General features: G+C 40.7%; 3 protein-coding genes across 3 annotated transcripts in view; 1 reads left to right on the forward strand and 2 right to left on the reverse strand.

The window, feature by feature from the left end:
* Nucleotides 1-10,382, reverse strand: part of cryba1l2 (crystallin, beta A1, like 2) — a 67,055-nt gene extending 56,673 nt beyond the window's left edge. The window contains exon 1 of the mRNA XM_085163423.1: nucleotides 10,214-10,382. The gene's annotated coding sequence lies outside the window, so the exon portion shown is untranslated. The remainder of the gene's footprint in view (nucleotides 1-10,213) is intronic.
* Nucleotides 1-20,121, reverse strand: part of LOC146516248 (perforin-1-like) — a 579,062-nt gene that overhangs the window by 243,740 nt on the left and 315,201 nt on the right. The window lies entirely within an intron of this gene.
* On the forward strand, nucleotides 9,544-12,722 carry rtn4rl2a (reticulon 4 receptor-like 2 a). Its single transcript, XM_085163415.1, has 4 exons — nucleotides 9,544-9,726; nucleotides 10,316-10,542; nucleotides 10,666-10,899; nucleotides 11,077-12,722. Exons 1-4 carry the CDS (start codon nucleotides 9,669-9,671, stop codon nucleotides 11,935-11,937), a joined length of 1,380 nt encoding a protein of 459 aa, XP_085019541.1. The 5' UTR covers nucleotides 9,544-9,668; the 3' UTR covers nucleotides 11,938-12,722.

The raw sequence follows: 20,121 nt of genomic DNA on the forward strand, positions 1-20,121 counted from the left end.
GTAATAGTTTCACTTCCAGCAGAACTGTTTGGAATCTGCTAAATATGCATTCTGTCAAGGATTTACTTAAAGATAAAACTTTGTTCTTTACCTTTTGATTATGTACCATCAGCTACAACATTAAAACTTCCTGTCTTAGATTTTGCAGATACCCTTTGTAAGAGGTACTGTCCAGGTCTCGACATTGGTGACACAGTGTTGGTATGAATACTTTGGGGTTAAATGCTTGCAAGGGGAAGACCTCCTTGGAAAGGCCTTTTTCCAGTGGAGTCCAAACAATGATTGAAAAGACTGGGCAATGATAAGTCTGGAATTTGGGTGAACAATCTGGAGTTTTCCCCATGTTGCTTAAGCTGCACTTCAGCTATTGCAATGAGGTGTACTGTCATGATGAAGAGGACCATTACTATGATGCTGTTTAAGCTTATTCTGCTCCAATTTTATGTGGGTGGAACTTGTTAAGACACCATAAGCATGAATGCCAGGACTCAAGGTTTCGCAGCAGCAACAATACCAGCAGTGTTATCTGTTTCACATGTCTGTGATTGTACTGTTGTGGCTAATTGGTCTAGTTTTCATGTATACAACTTTAACAAAGCCTTAATATTGAAACATAACATGATATACATTTATATAGAAACATAGTTTTAACCACCCCCCCTCCCCATCCCCTTTCCATCCATACTACTGTAAACATTTTCACTCAATCCCTTAATGCCAAGAACCTGGACTATTGAAAGTCTATGAAGAAAACTTAAATCTGTTTGAACACTATCTAAGGCTGCTGGAGTGCAGCTGTGGTCCTCTCTGATTATAAGAGGGAAAGAATGCACTGTACATATCATTCATCAGCACTTCATGTTATACTATAACACAATATAATTAGACAGAGGGAGTCCAAGGGAGTGCTACTCTTCTGTTTCAGCTGAGTCATTAAGGGCTTGCGTTTGCTATCATAGCAGATTAAATAACGCTGGTGTCAGGAAATGCAACAGCCACCTAAAAAGGTGGCAACCTAAAACTATACAAAATTGCAAATGTGACTGAATAAAATGAAATGCACAGATTAATGAGTTATCAGCACATCAAGGATAGTGTCATGTGTACGTGGCTTCCTAAATTATAAACTTAGTCATAAAAATGTTAATAAAGTGCCATCTCAAGCATGCTTTGAGGAATGCTGTCATGTTTAATTTTAAAATATAATAACATATATTAGTAATATTAAATTAGCTACATTATAAAATGAGGAAATGATAGATATAGCATACCCTCTTTCAGTTCAAAAGTTCAGGAGACAATAAAATAATCATCTATTCTTAGCAAGTCTTAAATTTTGACAATAGCAACTTCATATGAGCAACAAAACATGACATACAGCATGCCATTATTCATTTAATACAAGGAAGAAGCAGTGTGTGAAAAACTTTGTAGATCCCATTATTAATAACTTGACACAATGTTTTTCCTGCAAGAAATTATAAGTCTGTTACATTACGTAGGAATTTTACCCCACATTTCTTGACAACATTGCTTCAGTTCATTAAAGTTTGCAAGCATTTGTTTATATACAGCTTTCTTAAGGTTCCATACAGCTTTCAGCTGGGTTGATTCTGGTTAACTGATCATTCTAAACTGCCCATAGGTTTGGATGTTTGTGTAAATGGTTGCAACAGACTGGCGACCTGTCCAGGGTGAACTCAGCCTTTTGTCCTATGGTAGCTGGCTCCAGTGCCCCTGTGACTCTGATAAGAATAAGTGGAAGAGAATGGATGGATGGAAGGAAATGTCTTGATGCATTCTCAATCATCCAGGAAAATAAATCTCCAAAAGTTGATTCTGTTCATCTGGACGTAGTGTATTCTGGGAGAAACGTTTCGTCACTCATCCAAGTGACTTCTTCAGTCTCAGCTGACTGCAGGATTCCCCAATCTTATAAACAGTACATTTGCATAATGACTGAAACCAGCCCACTGAAGGAACAACGGGCTGCGAGGTCAGTTCCTTGATCATTAATATGCAAACTGTCATGACAAAATGCTATGTCTAGATGAACAGAATCAACTTTTGGGGATTTACTTTGTTCTAAGGCTTATTTTCCTTACTAAACTATGATGAAGGTGAGGTGAGGTCAGTTCCTTAATCATCTGTTTATAAGATTGGGGAATCCTGCAGTCAGCTGAGACTGAAGAAGTCACTTGGATGAGTGACGAAACGTTTCTCCCAGAATATGCTACGTCCAGATGAACAGAATCAACTTTTGGGGATGGAAGGAAATGTCTTTCTCTGGCAACCTTTCCAAACAAGCCATACTTGTTCAGTCTTCTTCTTATTGCCCTTTTGTGAACATTAACAATTAAAATCCTATCTGAGGCCTGTAGTGTCTGGGATGCAGCTCTTTGTAGGGTCTTTACCTTACAATATAAAGTAACTATTTTGGTGATTTGGCACTATATATAAATACATTGAACTGAATTTGATTCTTTTCAGTTTCATTGCATGGTCTGACCGTGGGGTGATTTTGCTGAGATGTCCTCTACTGACAGCTGTTTTGAATGCTTTCTACTCTAAAATAATCTTTATCACCATCAGCATCAGATTGTTCGGTAATAGCTTTAAATCGTTCCCATATTGATGGGCAGCAACAATTATTTCTCTAAGATAATTGCTGATGTCATTCCTTTTTGGCATTGTGTTAACAGATATTGTTTTATAGCTCCAATAAAACTGTCAAAACTTCTGCATTTACAGAGGTGGCCAGCTTAGCTGATAATCAAATAATCATAAATAATAACATGATGTAATATGTCAAGTGTTGTTGTTGATCTGGGGTAATATTTAAATAGCTTTAGAATAAATTAAATGATTTGTTTATGTTCTGATATGTAAAACCTTAAAACTGAAAAAAGGGTGTAGTTTCTTTTTCACATGATTGCAGATCAATAGAGGGAGAGATGTTGTCAGGAAAATGCTTTCATGTTTTTTGTAATACCAACAGGAAGCAGTGAGTGGACACTGAGCAGATTAGCTCTGAAGAGAAATGGAGTGAGTGAGCGAGTGAGTGAGAGAGGGATGATGGAGGAGGAGGAGGAGGAGGAGGAGTAGAAAACATTGATCTGAATGCATGCAAACATGTATGGCTGAGAGTTATACAATTGTTCTCTTGATGAAAGATGAGGAAAGGAAGCTGTATTGACCAAAAAAGCAGAGCGACTCCACTCCTATCTACGTAACTCAGCACAGGTATTGGGACAGCATTATTTTAATTTAACTTGATTTGATTTAATCTATTTTTATTTTATGTGAATTCAGTCAATTTTAGTTACAATGATTTAATAAATTTTAGTGCACTGCAAAATAAAAGTTTAATAATATTCAGTTCAAGTCATGTAAAGCCAAATGACAACAACAGTCACCTCAGGGCACTTTATATGCAATGTAAAGACCGTACAACAATAGAGAGAAAACCCCAACAATCAGACGACCCCCTACGAGCAACGACCTGGCGACAGTGGGAAGGAAAAACTCCCTTTTAATGACAGAAACCTTCAGCAGAACCAGGCTCAAGGAGGGCCAGCCATCTGCCGCAGTGTGTCAACGAGTCGCGTGGCCCCTGTTTATATTATACACACTATGTCTTAACCTTTGTGACTAAAATGATTAATTACAAACAATTACAATGTGTGACCTGAGAAACATGAAGGCACACCTGCAACTAACAACATAACTGGACAATCGACAGTGTTTAGCTGGATTTACTGCATGAACCCAGGTTGTTGTAGAGTTTATGTTGATACTTTAGTGTAGGTCCACAAAATCACAACACAGACAGAGTCTCGCCAGACGCCAATCCATCACGGAGCTCCTAATATAGAATAGATGGAATAACCCTCAGCCCTCCTGTGACCCTGACCTGATTAAGCAGTGGTCAAAAAAAGTGGATGGATGGTGAAAAGTGACGTTTTTGACTAGTGTGATAGAACAATTCTTGTTCAAGCGACTTTCTTTTATTTGCATCAGGCAGGCACTGAAAACACAGAAGCGCAACTTTTTTTAAATGTTAGATCAAATTACACGCAACTTAAAGTTGTTAGCAGCTGAATGATATCAAAGCAGTACGCAAGGAACATAAACAATGAACCCCAACAGCTGTATGCAGTGAACTGTACCTCAAAGACACAGGTTGCATTTTCTTAAGAAATGATGAATAAATGCATTTGTCTGTGTGATGGACCGAGTTGAAAAAGAGGAGGAGTCCCAGGAATTATTAGAAAAATATAGTTTCCATTTATTTAACCCCCAAAAATTATATTTACAAGCGTAATAAATGTTGAGCTCATAAAAGAGGTCAAAGAAACAAAACTAAACTCAGGCAAAGACTGCAAACTTAACAAACCAAATGACTGCTACAAACAAACATAACTGACCTCAAGCATGAAATGACATACAAGGGTATATATAATGGCTGATCAGACCATTGTGACACATGAGGGGTAACAAACAAAACACCATCATAAATCACAACCGATGCAGTACAATCTAGTTTGTTAATAAACTAAACACTAAAGAAGAAAACCAAAAACCCATTAAACCCTAAACTCAAATATTTAATTAAATACAAATACTTTGTTTTTAAATTAAAGAAAACACAAATTCTCCCCTTCAGCAGGAAGTGGTGGTGTGGTCCAATTATCTTCCTTTTCATTTAATGGTTTCAAACCCTGGCTGCCATCTTTTGTCCAGCAACTCCCAGGGATGATGGCAGGTAAGAAATAAAAAGACAAAGGTTAGTCAGAAAGCAAAGAAATGAAGTAGTATAAATACATAAGTAAACTAAATGTGCGCGCTTACAAATAGAATAAATGTATCCAAACCAATCAATAAAGTTATTGGCAACTAAAATGTATTACTATGTTCAAATGAAGAATGAAAATACAAAAGTTACCGACTTTAGAGTGTAGCCACGGGTTTGGCCATCACAGTCTGTAAGAAACCTCTGCAGGATATCTTCAGCATAGCTCCTCAAATTTTAAATGAACATGATTTTCAACATTTTATCACTGTTATTATTTTACATGTTAATGTTGCGGATGTTCTTAAATAATCAGCTAGCGTATCTAAAGTAGATGATAACCAAAAACTATAGAAAAAACTAACATGGAAAGTCTTGATTTGTGCATACTGGCTGCTTACTGAGGGTGCTGGAGTACACAACAGTAGGCAATATGTTATGACACACTAAACAATGGCTCATTCTGTATTTTTAAAAGAGCAGTAAAACATTGCTGTATTATAATAATAATATAGGTTTTAAAACTCAGACCGAAATCAGCTAGTGCTGCCATTAATATGGGTATTCTCTCCTTCCAGAAAACCTGAGATCACTGTTTTCACAGGCTTAATATGAAGAAGAATAAACAAAGCTTTTTATATACAACTCAAAGATCAAAAAGACTGGTAGGCTTATGAATGTTTATTTGAGAGGGGACTAAGAAAAATGACAAACCAAATTCAGCTATAATTTAATTACCCTGTGAGAATAATGATATCAAGTGGAATTAATTAATTTGTAGCAAGTTCATTATTCTCTACTGATTTATCTACATTCATTAACAAATTTGTGAGGAAGCTTTTCTTGTAAAAGGAAGACATCTCATTATTCTACCCTGACTTATCTTATTATTGAAGAACAACGGAGTCAACTTTGAAAAAAAGAGGCTAAAATCAAATAACAATAGTGATGACGTGCTCCCTGAATGGCTGTCTTGTATTTCTGAAACTCAAAAAACGACTTGCCTTATAAGTAGAAGGAACTAATTAAATGCCACACCATTAACCATTGTGCTGCAGAGTGTGTGTGCCAGTGTGTGGAAAGACAGTCGCAGTATATGGTTAAGCGGAAGTGGTGACGCCAAGAGACCAAACAAATGAAAGACACTGGCAAAAAAAAATAAATAAATAAAGAAGAAGGGAGGGAGTACTGGAAGACAAAGAGCGAAGGGATGCGGGAAAGGGGAGGCGAGCAAGATGAGGGAGAACAGCACGAGCGTTTTTGTCTGTGACAATTGGACAGACGCTGAAAAATGCTGGTGCCTCTGTATACGTGCGTGGAAGATAGACGGACCGTGCCAGTGAGCAATGTATTAATTTGCTTCAAAACAATATGACATGTTGAGTCACCTTCGAGAAGTACATGTCCGGGGCTCCTTTTGTTTTGCTGTTTGTGTGCGTGACACTGCACTGTCTATGTGCTGTCTGTGTCTTTGAATCATTTTATTTCACTTATTAGATATTTTATTTATCTAACGCAACTACCGCAAGGCATGTGGTCACATCCTCCTGTCTTTCTCCTTTCTTCTCATTACTCTGGGCCTATGGGACACAAATACACTGAGTCTACAAGTTGTGCATGCAATAATAGTTATTTGATTAAGTTTCGTGGAAGGAATGAGCAAGCAGAAGTCGTCCACCTTTACTGAACTTCATTATATCAGCAACTCTAAAGAAAGAACAGCTAATCGAGAGTGTTTAAGTGAACTATTCACAATGGGGCTAAAATCCAATACCAGGAAGCTATAACCCATTTTTATATCTTCCAAATAAGGTGTGAGAAGAGAGGGATGTGTTGTTACCTTGGCAACAGACACACCTTTACTACAGTATCCCATTACACTCACTGGCATCCACTGCAACCTGCTATCAGTGTCACGTCACACGGGACAGAATTGCGCAGGCACACCTGCAGACGAGAGTACAAGAGGCCTATTTTGATTGGCTGATGGTGAAATCAGTTTATTTTAGAGTGCAGCAGGTGCAGTGACGCACGCCTCTGTTCGTTACTAATGGTGGATGAAAGCCCAGCATAGATTGGATAAAGCGATGTAGGACTGACATAGAAAGACAGAAAGGTAAATGGAAAGATAGACGGGTTAGGAGATGTGCTGGAGTGGGAGCAGGCTGGGGAAGCCTCGATTTGTTTTTTGTGTGGGGATTACACAAACAGGACGTAGCGATCATCATCACACACCGAAACCGTGCCTACACAGTATTGCGAACCTGCTGTGTGGGTGACTGGCACAACGCTGACTGACTGACACACTGCGGTGGCATTTAGACAAAGTTTGCCTCAACAGGCAAGCATGCTAACACGCAAGTACAGACAGTCACAGACAGACACACTAACACAGCTGGCGACGTGGGTGTGTGGAAAGGGGAAGCCAATGAGGTGCTGGTCGTGGATGACCAGCGGCTACTGAAGCTTGCGTGTCCACAAGTCCAGTTAAGTACAGAGCAGGAGGTGTGAAGGAATAACAGCACACACCGTGTATTGGATCCCCTCAATTACTCATTTGTTTATCGTGCCTGCGGCTCAGTTGGCTTTGTGTAGAATGGCAGTTACAAACTGTGTGTGTATTCGCTTATGCATGCACCCGTGCACACGCCCGAATGTGTGACTCTTTCCTCACTCATACGCTCATCTGTTGAGCCGCCTGTGTGTTTCTATGAATGGGTATGCTTCTGTTGTCTACATTCTCACATCTCTCGGTCTGAGCAGTGGTCTACATTTATTTTTAATGTCAGACACACAAAGAAAAGCTGAAATTATTCTTCAAGGTCAACTCTGATCCACTCTAGTGCGGCTCGAATGATGCAATTTCACAGTTATTGTCAGTGTGAAGGTTATTTTCCTGTATTTTGAAAGTGTTGGTTGTGTAATGCCACATTAACAAAGTGCTCGCCAAAAACACACTGTAACAGTTTATCCATAGATTTTTATGCAGCTTTGAACTCTTGCATGTCAATCGAATTCATAATTAAATAAAGCAAAACTGAGTCATCTCGAGAAGGTAGACAGGAAAACACATTCATCAGTCTGAAGAGACCTTACATGATTGCACAAAAGTCTTCCACAAATGAGCTGAAAATTTCCAATAAAAAACATTTTGCAATCACTTCTGTCCTACTGACTGCAGATGCAATACCTGGTGGCATGTCTGCCTCCCTAGGCCAGTGTTTCAAATAGTGGAGCTGGACTCACTGGTGGGAAATTGAGCCACAGCAGGAGAGAAACTCAGTTACATGTAAGATGCATGTTAGGATATATAGATCAAAGATGTTGTGCTGACCCTTATCGCTGAAATGAAACTCGGATTCTTTTTATTGTTATTGCTGGATAAAAACTGAGGTTCGGGGTGGATTCTAGGTGGGGAATGCACCCCAAAAGGTTTGCTTACTTATGAAATATACTTGCTTAATGTCATATTATGGTTAAAATTGCACAAAACAGCGGTTTGTTTAACTGATTGTCCAAACCAGGTAATGCATGGGGGCTATCTGCAAGGCATACCCTGGGTTGCCAGTCCATCACAGGGTAGTTTATCTAAAAAGGCTGAAAGACTACAAAAGACTTTTGTCCCTGATTGCATACCCAGTACACTCCTTCAGATGGTGGACTGCATGTTTAAAACTTAATGTGATCAAATAAAAGTCAAATGAGAGCATAATTTATCACATGGTGACAGTGTTACATCTGATGCTATCTTGCTATCTTACAGCTGGTGGTTGAACACAAGCAATGACAGCTTGAGGCACAGACAGACAGCAAAACAGTTTTCAAGTGGCATGAATATGAAGGCATCTGTTGTGTTTTACTGTCTTTTTCCTTTTTGGATTCATTACTAGCCAATCACCCCTCCATTATTAACCGAATTAACGATATTTCAACTACTGCAATAAAAACGTAGAAAAACAAGAAGAAAGACATTAGCAGAGAGAGGAATTATGTTTGATAACCCCTCAATCCTCATCTTCATATCTCAGATTTTCTTTAACACGCCCAAATGTCCTTAAATAGTAAATGAAACCTCACTTCCATATGTCCACTTCTATCTCGTTTAGCTAATGACTGCCATTTGATATCTTCATCATCAAATTATGTCAGGAGCTATAATTAATCTACCAACAGTATGACTGGAGTATGTCGTAATTAACCTCCACACCAAACAGGCCACAATTCAATCACTGTTGTTTTGAGTGACTCTCTTCTGGCACCGAGCTCTTCCTTATGGTTGAGTCATGATTCGGGGGCATCCTTCTTTCCTAAGACAGGACCATCTAAGTATTTTTCTGTATCTTTCTGTCTGGCTGCTGCGCGCCGGAAGCAGACCATAATAAGCGTCAGCCAGGAAACAAGCTATGCGCTCTTCTCCTACCCGTCCTCCGCTCCTCCACAACTCAGTCATCATTACCGGGCACCGTGCCTTGGCTCATTCACCCCTCCCTACACTGCTTCTACATTCAGTCTTTAGCACTCCCTCCCTCTTTTCCCAATGTGCGTCGAAAAGTCTCCTCCTCTCACAGAGTCTGAGCGCACGTCTCCAACCAGCCTTTACGCATGAGCAAACTCTCCAAGAGAATCCCCTACGGCCGGCCCCTCCCCTTTCCGTTTCTTACCGCCCTCACTCATTCATGACCCCGATCAGTGACGTAGGAGATTCCACGGTGCCTACTGCCGTAGGCAATGACAAGGTGCCTGAGTATATATGGGACACTGGTAGCCATCAACCGGCACACTCTCAGTCGCTCCGACTCGGGAACCAGGGCATCAGCGGAGATAGCAGGCTTTACTTCGCGGTCTTAGGCTAACTCGCTTTGGGCTTTGGTTCAGGATGGAAACTTCTACTTTTTCTCGGAGCCGACGATGCTCCATCATGCGCAGCTGCAAAAGTAAGTTTCTCTCTATCTTCTTTGGTTTTGGATACCCATTGGATTCAAATGACAGTGAATGCTGCTTTGCTTTAGAACTCGAACACTTTAAAGTTTTTTTAAAATATAAGAATGTGTGAAGTACTTTGACTTATATGAAACAGAACATCCAAAATTGATATATGGATGGATGATACAAAATTGAAATGAAAGTCTGTCAGCTCTCTGTCTGTTTGGTGATTTATACGAGCTAAATTGGATGTACAAGTGTGTTAAGAGCCTTTTCTTTGACTCTGAGAAATCGTTGCTATGATTTGATTAAATTCCTTTCCGATTACGCTGTGCGTAATGGTCGGCGTAAGTGTAGTGCCAAGGTGTTAACTTAATTTACTGCGACAGATAAGGTTTCTGTACATGAAACCTCAGAGAAAATATGAGTAGATGCAAGCCACAATCGCCAAAAACAATTAAATATTTTTCTTATCTAAAAATGAAGGCAGATATTTACCGTTATGCACTCTGCATGATGTTTCGTTGAATGGTAATGGATGATTATCGCACCATGGACAGCTCCCACTCACTTCCTTCTCTCTGTCCCCGCTCTTTCTAGGCGGTCTCTCCCTCTGGTTGGTGGTGTGGCTAGTCCTTGGTAAGCCAAGTCCGGCATCGGCATGTCCGCACCTGTGTGTGTGCTATCCGACGCCGATGACTGTGAGCTGCCAGGCGCAGAACTTCACCGCCGTTCCTGTCGGAGTGCCGTACGAGTCGCAGCGCGTGTTTCTCCAGAACAACAGGATCACGGAGCTTAGAGTTGGCTCTTTTGGCTTCGGAACTCAGGTAAGAAAGAATGAAGAAAGCAGCATCTACAGTGTGAAGTTGTTGCTTTTCCACACTGAAAGTTTAAAAATAATGAAAAATATAATCAAAAATTTATTTCATAAATACGTTTTCTCCCCTCAGGTTCTGTGGCTGTTTTCCAACAACATCACGTGGATTGAGGCAGGGGCCTTTAGTGAGCTGAGGGACTTGGAGGAGTTGGACCTGGGGGATAACCCTAACCTCCACAGGTTGGAGGGGGGAGCCTTCCGTGGCCTTGAGAAGCTCCAGAGCCTCCACATGCACCGCTGCCGGCTCACTGCCCTGCCCCATGACATCTTCCACAAGCTTTACAGTCTGCAGTTCCTTTATCTGCAGGTAGGGGCGCTGCAAAGCCATGCACATGCATACAGATAACTCTGACACATAGAAACACATGCATCCACCCACACATGTGCCTTCACATGCAGCATCACACGTGTTATCAATATTACCAATCACACTCACTGTGTCGGATTTTATGAGCCTAAACACCATTTTTTCTCCAATTTGCAGGAGAACAATCTTCACTTCCTGCAGGATGACATCTTTTCTGACCTCATCAACCTGAGTCAGCTGTTCCTGCATGGCAACCGTATCCGTACCCTTTCAGAGAATGTGTTCCGCGGCCTGGTCAACCTCGATCGCCTTCTCCTCCACGACAACCGCATCAGACAGGTGAACCGCCGGGCCTTCCGTGACCTTGGCCGCCTGACAATGCTCTTCCTCTTCAATAACACTCTGGCTGAGTTGCCCAGCCAGACTCTGAGGGACACCCAGGGCATCGAGTTCCTCCGCCTCAATGCCAACCCCTGGTCTTGTGGCTGTGAGGCCCGTGCCCTGTGGGAGTGGTTCCGCGAGGCCCGTGTCTCTTCATCTGAAGTCATCTGCTCCTCCCCTTCCACCCGTCGTGGCCAGGATCTCCGCTTCCTTCGTGAGATGGACTTCGCCCTCTGCCCTTTGCCTGACCCTGGCTCCATTGCCGGCTCCACCACCACCACCTTCAGCACCAAGACCCGCTGGTGGTTCCACAAGAACAAGCCCCAGTCATCCACTAAAGGTGTCTTCGAGAAAGCCTCAGAGACTGTAAAGGCCGGTTTGCATGGAAAGGGACCATCAACAATCACCTCAGCAGTCAAGTATGAGCTGGGAGAGGATGAGCTGGCGCTGCCCAAACTCGAGCAAGAAGAGTACTGGGCAAACTATGGCAATGAGGACTCAGGTGTCACCCTGCGGTGCTTTGAGCTTGAATGTCCACCTGAGTTCGACCTGCCTCCATCTTCCTCCTCTCCCAGATCCTCCTCACCCTCTTTTCTTTTACTACTAGCCCTTTCTGTTTTCACCCTCTGCCTCAACCTCCACCTGCTATTCGGCTGAATCTGACTCTTAGTACCACACCCCTACCCTTCCGGCCTGTTTTAAAGGCTGTGAGGATCCCTGTTAGACTTTCTACACCCCCTTTGCCCGCTTTGCTGTAAGCAAATCCTCAAGGCACAGCAAGGGAGATGGGGGGACGGTTAGACGGTTAGATTTGAAATCTACCAACTACAGGGCTTAACACTTTTCAGGGCTGCTAAGAGTTCTTCAGCTAAGGTATATATTTATCTACAATGCTCTGCAGGTATGGCTTTCTCTGCCTTACCTGTATGATGTCATGTTATGATGCCCTGTAATCAGGGCTATGAGGGCTGAGTCCATCTCTAGTACAAACGCAATTTGATAGCAGCTGTGAATGATGTTGTCAATTCTGTCACCTCAACTTATTTAAAACTACTAGTGCTTTTAGTGCATCCAATTAACTGGTTGCTGCAAATGCTACAATTACTGTTAGAATCAGTGCACAGTAATGAAAATACTGTAACCACTTAAAGTGTCATGTAAATAGTTATGTGTACTGTGAGTGTTCAAACTAATATCTGTGGTTCATCACAATCATGTTCATCTCGATCCAGAAAAACTGTGAAGGCTTGTGCTTCTACAGGACAGAGCACCAGGCACAAAACGAAGTCGAGGGCCTTAGCGCGAGAGAGGAGAAAGGGAAACAAAACTGTGAGGCTGAGAGGGAGCAAAAGGAACGAGAGAGAGATGCACGGACGTCACAGAAGAGGGAAGGGAGACAAAATGGCAGGGAGAGGAGGGGAGGAGATTTCGAAGGAAACAGCTTTAGAAAGAAGAAGATGTGGGTGGAGACGGGAGTGTTCGGGCAGCAATAAGAAAAGAAGCAGAAAAACAGCGAGACAGAACAGAGGACAGTGCTGGCGGTAGAAGCAGCAATTTGCAGGAGACAAATAATAAATCTACTCATCAGTAGTTGTTCCATCCATTACACTCATACCGTTCGCCATTTTCTGTATATATAGTGTTGTTTTGCGACAACCACAGGGAATGAATGCTTCCTGTCAGGAAGCCAGAGATTTTGTTTTTTGGATGTCTTTCTGTGACATATTGATATAATGTGTGATGATTGTTGACTTGGATGCAGATGAAGATCTTGATAAAAAAAGATATATTGAATATTTCTTGAATCATTCCTTTCTTTGGGGCAGTTTTTGCTGAATATATTTTAACTGAGGTGCACTTCATGCACCATCATAAAAGAAATGTGGGATCAAAAATGCACTGCAAATTGTCTCAGGGCATCTGAAGTGTGGTGACTACACTGGACTGAACGGACTGATCACTTGGCCACATGGAAAGCTCTGACTTAGCGGGCATCTGTGTGTGTGCATAAATGGGGATGAATGGATTCACAAGTAGGCAACACTGCAAAAGGCAAGTACGTCAGTAGGTTTCTCACTTTTGTGATTCATCAACGGGCGATGCCAAATGGACAGACAGAGCGCAAACAGGCTGATTTGTAAATACACCAAGAGAGCAATGAGAGAGTCTGGAGAGAGACAGGAATCAGAGTTAAATTTAGGCTCGAAGACTGACATGCAGAAAGACTAATGGAAATGATATGAGGTGAAACAGGAAAAATGTGCTGAGGCAGCAGACTGGAGGAATGATCTGATGGAGCAACACAAGAAGGGAAAAACAAAAGAAACAGCAGGAAGTTAACCTTATACAGAAAAATTTAAGATATCCATCAGGAGGGTTTATTAATTGCTTCTTCTTGAAAACAATTTACTGTAAGGACTTGGAAAAAAGGGAAAGATAGTGTAGGTGTACTCATGCACAGCGACTCTTTTTCCTAACAGTCTTTTAAATTACTCACTGTTATCCTAAAGCTTTCTCGAGCTCTCGAGGGTAAAGACAGGATGAAAGGAGGTGATGTCTGGCTGTGACGGTGGTGAGAAGGGCAAGGCAAAGATGTAGTAGGAGTGAAAGAGTAGGAGGTAGTGAGCCACGTACAAGCCAGCTGGCCTTGCAAGGGTTACAGAAAACTAGTTCCTCTTTGAGATTTTCTTTTTTTTTGTCAACTGAGTTCCCCATTAGGAATGACTTTGGATAATATTCAGTGTCATCTTTGTCAGCTTTTTAGTCTCTTTCACAGTCTAATGGAGGAGGTCAAACTGAGCCCGGGTGCTCTTCAGTGGCCATGACAGTGAGGTCACTGTCAGATGACCAAAGTGCCAGTTATACCATTTTCCAATTTTTGTTTGTTTTTCTGTCTGCATGTTCTATGTTTTGTATCTGAAAAAGAAATGATACTATATGAAAAATCTGCTTATTTGGTATTTATTTTTACTGTAAAAGAAAATAAAAGATGTTCTTCAAAAGATGCACCATAAAGAAAGAATAAATTCATACTTGTTTTAACAAAGCATTTTCTAAAAATGTGTGGGTGTTTCATTCTATGTCTTGGCAACTGTCCAGTCATACACCCAAAGCAATCAAACTGCACACACACATATGCACGCAAGCATGCACGCACACACAAAATCACGTGGACACACAGACACAGTTGCCATTGTGTAAGTCCTCCAGGCAGTTATCCAGCTTTCTTAACGGTGCAACTACTCGACAGAGAAAGAGAACAGGAAATGTGGGGGTGAGAACAGTGAGGAGAGTTAAACTAGTCACTGTTTAAGGTTCAACCTGCCTCAAAAGGAACACCTGCTCTTGCAGTAAGATCACATAATCAAAAAGAGACACCAATAATGATAGTAATCAAAATATAATGATCATAAGTACTGTTTATGGCCACAGGGTTATTTTTGCCAAAAAAGGAAAAAAGAGAAAAGTAAAAACTTTGGAACATTTTTCAATAAACAACTGATATTAAAGGAAACGTTGCATATCATCAAAACTTTATTACAACACTCAAACACTCCTCTGATCATAATGTCTGGGAGGAAGTTGCACTTTAAGTGTAACAAAATCCATTCTACTCAGTAATTTGAAGCCTCAGATTCAATCTGAGTGAAAATCTGACTTATGTTGGATGCAGCTGGACTAATTGATTTTGCACCCACTCAGAGGAAAGTTGACCAACACCATACTTTAATGCTACAACAGACATCCTGTGATACATGCTCAAAGTTACCACTGTGACACTTTTATGACCAAAGAAAAGGTGGAAAATAAAAGCAGAGCAAAAACATGGAAAGTGAAATGATGATAATCGAGCTGACAGGTTACAGCAAAGTATATGATGTGTATTGCAGTGGTGTGCCTATTTTCATTTAACCTTTTCCATACATCAAATCTTGATTTATTAGATCTAAACTGCACAGTCTGGTTTTGAAGAAATAATAAATCCTAAAGCATTTATTGATGTCATACATCAGCAGATCATCAAAGTAATTATGATGCATCCTCTGGTGACCATAAATGATCCATTTTAGAGAGAGTGAAACACTGTACCCAAAACTTCTCTGGTCTAAGTAGCCACACAGGACTCTTTACATGAAGCATATCTACTGGTTGAATCCAGAGAGAAAAGGAAATTGTAGAAAATACAAGAAATTTCAGTGATCTGAGAGGTGGACATTACTAAACTCTTTCACCAGGCTGGGGATATCTTTAAATCTGGATATAAGTGAGGAAAGTGGGAGGAAAAAAAGGTGTTTTTGGGGAGTATCTGAGAAATGAAGTCTAGTAGAAGTATATAAATTCTTTTTGTTTCCAAAAAACTTTATGCTTTGAGATCCCGTCCAGTTGCTCTGGAAGTAAATTAAATCGTAATTTATACAAATCAATGAGAAGCATTTGTTTTTTAGTAGAATGCAGCAATAATGGACCGTGCACAGAGTTATCAAGCTGGCAGGGTAATTACCTAACTACTTGGCAGGTGGGAGTTTTAGTTTAACTATAGATGATTTAGTAGAGCTTGCAAACATCTTTAATAAAATAAAAACAAACAAAACAAATTGTTTCATTGCTTTGATGCAAATATGGGAACGAATTCCTAATCTTTTCACATTGTCCAACGGCATGTGTGTGGCAGACTTCAATCTGTGCAAACACAAAGCTGCTACATACAAAAGTCACAGACTCCTGCTGCACACACACTCTGTGGCACAGAGCTCGCTCCGTGGAATCACAGCTTGTCATGCCTATATAAGGATGAAACAAGCACATCAGACAGCTCATCCTTCACATTCCTATTGGTCTCCAAGCTTTTGTTTGGCAGAAAAATTCTATGACGCACTTCGTCGTAGAGTCCATTTAAACTGTGTGGGTTTGATTGCATGACGTCCATGTCACTCAACCATCGGATCAGACAAAATCAGAGCCACAGCGAGTAGAGCGGGGAGGCAGGGCACGAATGTATCCGTATAAGCTACAGTATGTTGAATAGATGAATATTAATGACTACAGAGTTATTGAAGAGAAGTGAGGGAGCAGCTCAGAAACGAGGAGGAAGCTCGTTTCTCTGCACTTGTTCAAGTGCGTCACTACTTTGTCACACTTATTTCCACCTGCTGGGCCTCATCCCTCTCTTTCCCTCTCGCTCATGCTCACACACACACACACGCACACACACACCTTCTCACGTGCATACGCAATTAGCATGTCTTTCGACTTTATGCTGAGCAGCTGAATTTACACCACCTCTCAGATTCCTGTGCAACAAATCGAAGATCTTTTCACATCTTGACACGAGGTCTTTGTGTTCCTGCTTTCACACATCTCTTTCTGTAAAGACGTCATGTCTGTTGCTCTTCTCATATTTCTGTACTTTGCATCCTATTTGAACCAAGAACCTTCCCTGATACATGGTTTTTTTTCCTTTTTCATAGAGATAAATAGAAATGTGACCCTTTCAACCTCTCATTTGGAGGTTTTTGTGTTTGGCTGATAGCTGAATTCGCTCTATCACTGTCATTTTCTAAATTACTTTACATTTATGTTTGATGCTTTCTTTTGATCCTTCAAAGTATTCTTTGTCAGTTTCTGCAAAAACATCTCACCGTACATAACTGTTCATTATTTCTTTTGTCCCTTTTTACGGCCGGTAGGAATAGAAATATCTTGCATATCAAAGAGACGACAACAAAAGTTGCTTGCTATAACAAGCTGAGAGAGAAAAGCTTTTTGATCCATTTTACAGCCATGAGGCCAGTTTTTATTTTCATTAACTTCATTCATATAAAAAATATGGAAAGGTTAAGAGTTATGCATGCATTATGCATAAGGTAAGCCCATTAAAAACAGCAGTACAGCAAATATAATAAACTTTATGGAAATGGTAGTATTTGATGCCATCTATTACAAACAGATATGCACGGTTATGTCAGACAATATAGACAGCATCTTCTGTGCAGATAAAAAGTTAGCACACTCTTACTCATATCATGTGTGCACTCGGGAAAAAGTGAAAAGTCACTGACGCCAATATGAAGTTAAAAAACACCGCTCGCTGTTAACAGAATGCGATGAAAATGAGGATTTGTGTAAACGAGAGGGAGACGGAAAGCTAGCAGCAGAAGAGGTGTGACGTTTGAGTCATGTACTTGGATCTCTTTTCAGCGAGAACATTTGGAAGGCTTAAGTGTGCAAGCACACACACACGTGCGAATGCACCCCCGTTGGCAGCATTTGGCGTTGCTAGTACGCCTTAAGAGAGACCCACTGGGAGACAGACGTTTCTCATCGCATCACACAAGCGGGATCCACGCACATGCATGCCCACACACACACACATGCATACTACACACTGACACCTACATGCAGACTCACCCTGTTTCCCCAGCCAGGTGGCTCCAAAATAATCTTTCCATGGCATAAACATTTGCATTTCAGTGTGTATTTTGGTGTTTCTGAGGTGACAAGTACGTCAGGATCTCTGCTGCCATCTCGATCCCCCTGAAAATTTTGAATTTAAACTAAAATTTGCCTGTTCACAAAGATGTTTATGCATACATTGAAAAAGAGTCCATGCAGAGCACTGAGTAGATACCAAATAAGCAAAGATGAAGAAGCTAAAACACACAGGAAACAGATGGATGAAATCACATACAGATGTCCCAGATTGTTCTAACATCATCTGTCTGTTTGTCATCTAAAGTGAGATGAAAGAGCGAGACGAGGAGGTGGGAAAGAAAGGGAGAGAAAAAACAATGGACTGAAAATAGAATATGACAGGAGAAACAAACGCACGGAGAGATGAGGGGCATCGAAGGAAGGAAGATATATGTTTACTATATCATGTCCTCTGACATGGTTATCTAACCTTTCCTACTTGTTTTACTTTGCCACTGTAAAGTTCTCCCTGTCATTATCACCCAATGCTGAACCTGGTGAACTCGGTAACTGTGATAAATTCTGACTCAATCAAATTATGCCATCTGTTACAAACAGACATGCATGATTATGTCAGAGAATATAGACCCCATTGGTTTTCTAGGGAAACCATGGGGTCAAATTTGACCCCATGGGTTCTCCAGGGTTAAAGGTTGCTGTAAGTGCTTATTCTGTCTTTAGCAGTATTTTCCTGAGGCCTAGATGCAGTTTTATGTATGCTTTTTCCTTCCAAATATGGTAAATGACATTATTTCTCATTTATTTCACATTATTTGTAAAAAGAACAAACTTTGAAATATTGTATAAAGATCCTGGTTTGGCTTCTTTCTTGACAATTTGTTTAAAAATCCTCTTTTATTGCAAAATATTAATAAAATACAGGCAAACTACAGTAGTACTACTGCTGATGTGTTAACAGTAAATGCATCCTACATGTAACATGTCAATATAATATTAAAATCAACTGTAAAGATGACATTTTGTAATATCTAACAGCAGAAATTACAACAAAAGCTAACAGTTGATATCATCGTTTTTAAATCTGTGATAAAAAAAAGATTGGGATGATTAACCAATAAGGGAGATTTTTATAGATTCCATGGAAGGAATATGAGCCTTAATATCATTGGTCACATTATTACCTATACTACACCTTAGACTCTATTGTACCTCAGGGTCATAGCTGAGGTCAGCTGTCAACCCTCAGCTCCTCCAGTGTGGCTGTTGAAGTTTCATTGGGCACAATGTTGAGCCCTAAAACTAACCCGGATGTGTTAATAGAGACTGAAGCTTGCACTGTAGTGTGCTTTGAGTGGTTGAAAAGACAGGAAAGAGACTTATTAATGCAGTCCATTTACCACTCACTCAGCTGCTGATAAAACTTGACTGAAGCATGCATGCTAAATGGCTGTGCCCCATTTTAAACCACAGAGGAGAGCACAGATTTAAACACTACAAAAGTCTCTAATGCGAGATTTAATTTTTGCAAAATGTAGGAGGGTACTGGGGGAAGGATGAGCAGGCTGCTTGCTTATAAAATGAGATAAGAGACAACTCCTCTTTAGAAATGGTTAATTGATTCAACATTTCCTCCAAAAGTGGGTTTGCAGCTGTATATGCAACTATTTCATAGCCATGGTTTGCCCCACAGGAAAATCTTTTGGCCAGTGTTAATAAACAGGCTCAAAAAGGCTCAGAGAATATTTCCAGAAAGTAGGGGGTGGCCATGTCTGATCTCTCTATCACACCGAATCATGATACAGCACCAATAAATTAGTCCTCCTACCCACAGTTTCCACTTCTCCGTGTCCTAATTCTCCACTGTGCTTCACTGATTAGAACTGTCGCAGAATAACAACATCACATGTTTTAACCAACCCTTGCTTCGTGCTTTTCCTCTAGTCCACGTTTTCTGGACTCACATGGAGCTTCATGTTTGCACCAAATAAAACTTTGTGTTCATTTCAACATCTTCCCACCTTTTTTCTTTCTCCTGCCAACTCCTCCCTCCTCTTTTCTTCTCCTCTGTCACCCACCAGTACGTTCTGTTCTGTTCTACCGCCGATGACTTGCGTGTCACTGAGGTGTTGCCTCAGTCAGCAGTCATTTGTAGTCATCTTTCTTGCACTGTAATTGTGCTTAAAGACACTTCATCTTTGAAAGTGGGTTGTAAACATATTTTTCAGCCTGAATATTAACAACTTGAAGTGATCCAGTTATTTCCAGCACACAGAATTATATTATGCAAATATGTTCATGCTTTACAAAACCTGTGTAGTAAACACTGAAAACATCCACAATTTGTGAAAAGTTAGAGAAAGTACTGGTTAGTTTATTACAGTATGTATAAATCTTTAAATACAATTCTTG

This window comes from Neolamprologus multifasciatus, chromosome 6, assembly GCF_963576455.1.
Source record: "Neolamprologus multifasciatus chromosome 6, fNeoMul1.2, whole genome shotgun sequence".
Taxonomy (NCBI): domain Eukaryota; kingdom Metazoa; phylum Chordata; class Actinopteri; order Cichliformes; family Cichlidae; genus Neolamprologus; species Neolamprologus multifasciatus.

Excerpts from the sequence above, each read along its gene's own strand:
- rtn4rl2a (XM_085163415.1), top strand. The coding sequence starts at position 9,669 with ATGGAAACTTCTACTTTTTCTCGGAGCCGACGATGCTCCATCATGCGC. Across the intron at positions 9,727-10,315 it reads CATCATGCGCAGCTGCAAAA|GCGGTCTCTCCCTCTGGTTG; the intron begins GTAAGTTTCTCT and ends CGCTCTTTCTAG. Across the intron at positions 10,543-10,665 it reads CTTTTGGCTTCGGAACTCAG|GTTCTGTGGCTGTTTTCCAA; the intron begins GTAAGAAAGAAT and ends TTCTCCCCTCAG.